The sequence below is a fragment of the Ciona intestinalis genome, unplaced genomic scaffold (genome assembly GCF_000224145.3).
Source record: "Ciona intestinalis unplaced genomic scaffold, KH HT000831.1, whole genome shotgun sequence".
Lineage (NCBI taxonomy): Eukaryota > Metazoa > Chordata > Ascidiacea > Phlebobranchia > Cionidae > Ciona > Ciona intestinalis.
This window is the reverse complement of record NW_004191152.1, coordinates 1-1,464: the sequence shown is the minus strand read 5'-3', so window position 1 is coordinate 1,464 and position 1,464 is coordinate 1. Positions and strand designations below refer to the sequence as shown.

General features: G+C 37.9%; 1 protein-coding gene across 1 annotated transcript in view; it reads right to left on the bottom strand.

The window, feature by feature from the left end:
• Positions 1-812, bottom strand: part of LOC113475540 (cysteine and tyrosine-rich protein 1-like) — a gene marked incomplete at its 5' end in the record, with an annotated part of 2,225 nt that extends 1,413 nt beyond the window's left edge. The window contains 3 exons of the mRNA XM_026839748.1: positions 86-228; positions 472-556; positions 775-812. Of these exons, the coding sequence (XP_026695549.1) occupies positions 86-228; positions 472-556; positions 775-812 (266 nt within the window). The remainder of the gene's footprint in view (positions 1-85; positions 229-471; positions 557-774) is intronic.
• Positions 813-1,464: the final 652 nt, after the last annotated feature.

Here is a 1,464-nt window from a genome sequence, read left to right as displayed (position 1 = left end):
GCATGTTATCACATGAGATACACGCACTGTTGATATAGTGTCTTCTTTTACAGGGTATGAGTATGTTTATACTATGAGTACTCACCTACGGTAGAGAGGTTATTTGTGCCTGGCCGCACAGGTTTTCTTTGGCGTGACCCGTAATAATAACACAAACCAACACAGACTGATGTCACGACGGTTAATGCAAATATAGCTGCGCAGGAAATCCCTATTATGGCACCAGCACTGCAAATATAATTTTTAATTATACGAACATCTAACTATTTTACCAATTCATTGTAGTGCTAATGAAATATTGTGACACGCTTATTGAGGAAAAAATATGCTATATAGATTCAATGGTGATTTAGCTGATAATTTTAGAAAAGGCTTTTTTATGCAAAAATATTTTATAAACATTTTCAAAGTTTTTTTAATTTTTTTATAAATGTATACACGTAAATAAAAGCGTTAAGTTATATTTGTAACCTAAGTCCGTTATTTTCAACTTCGTCGCAATCGCAAGTCCGCGAGTTTTCATCACAACACCTCCACCCACACCAACGACAATGATCTGTAATTAAAATATGGTCACGAAACCAAACATATTTTACACCAGGCGTGCCCAACCCGTCGACCGCGGTCTACCGGTAGTCCGCGGACCTATCTCAGGTCGACCGCGACAGGTGTAATAAAAAAAATCAAAAAATCTGCTGTGGCGTTATAATTGCCAAATCATTAATTTTAAAAATACTTTGTACAAAAAATACGGACCGTGTTAAGAGGGCGTACCTGTACGACAGCAGGCAAAAAATCCAAGATGACGACGACTATGACGTAACAATCCGAACAATGGCGATTATTTTACAATAATTTCCTAAGCCTAGTCTGCTTGATTTGTACATTAGTAACTCTCTGTGCTTCAAACTAAATATTTTTGACTATATTCCCCAAAATTTTGATCCTTTCCGTTTTTTGACAAGGGATCGCAACAAACGTTAGTAGCATGGCAGAGAGATAACGAGCCAAGACCTATCATTTTATCGCTAAATAGGAGGACGATTATTTTTTCCTGTTTATTTGTATTCAAAGCCTGTTTGTTTAATATGCAACGCAACGGTACCGTAGGGCAAAAAAGGCAAATCAGGAGCAGCACTTTAGAACGGTACACGGGGCTATGAGAGGGATTTTCCTGCAAAAACACAACTAAGCACCGCTAAAGATGACGTGTGAGGTGTGACGCAACAATTGTATGTGTGACGTATTTCGTTTGTTACATTTCAGTTAGTTTTGGTAACGAAGTCATTGAAATTTGTGTAGTAATTAAAGTAGTTTTGTTGCTGATAAGTTAAAACCATGAGCATGGTTTATTGAACCGCTGCAGTTGCTTATACAGGGGATAAACGCATACAAGAGATATTTCGGCATACGTTGACGCTAGCTGGTAGACCGCGTGCAGTTGGTTAGTTGAACAGTAGATCT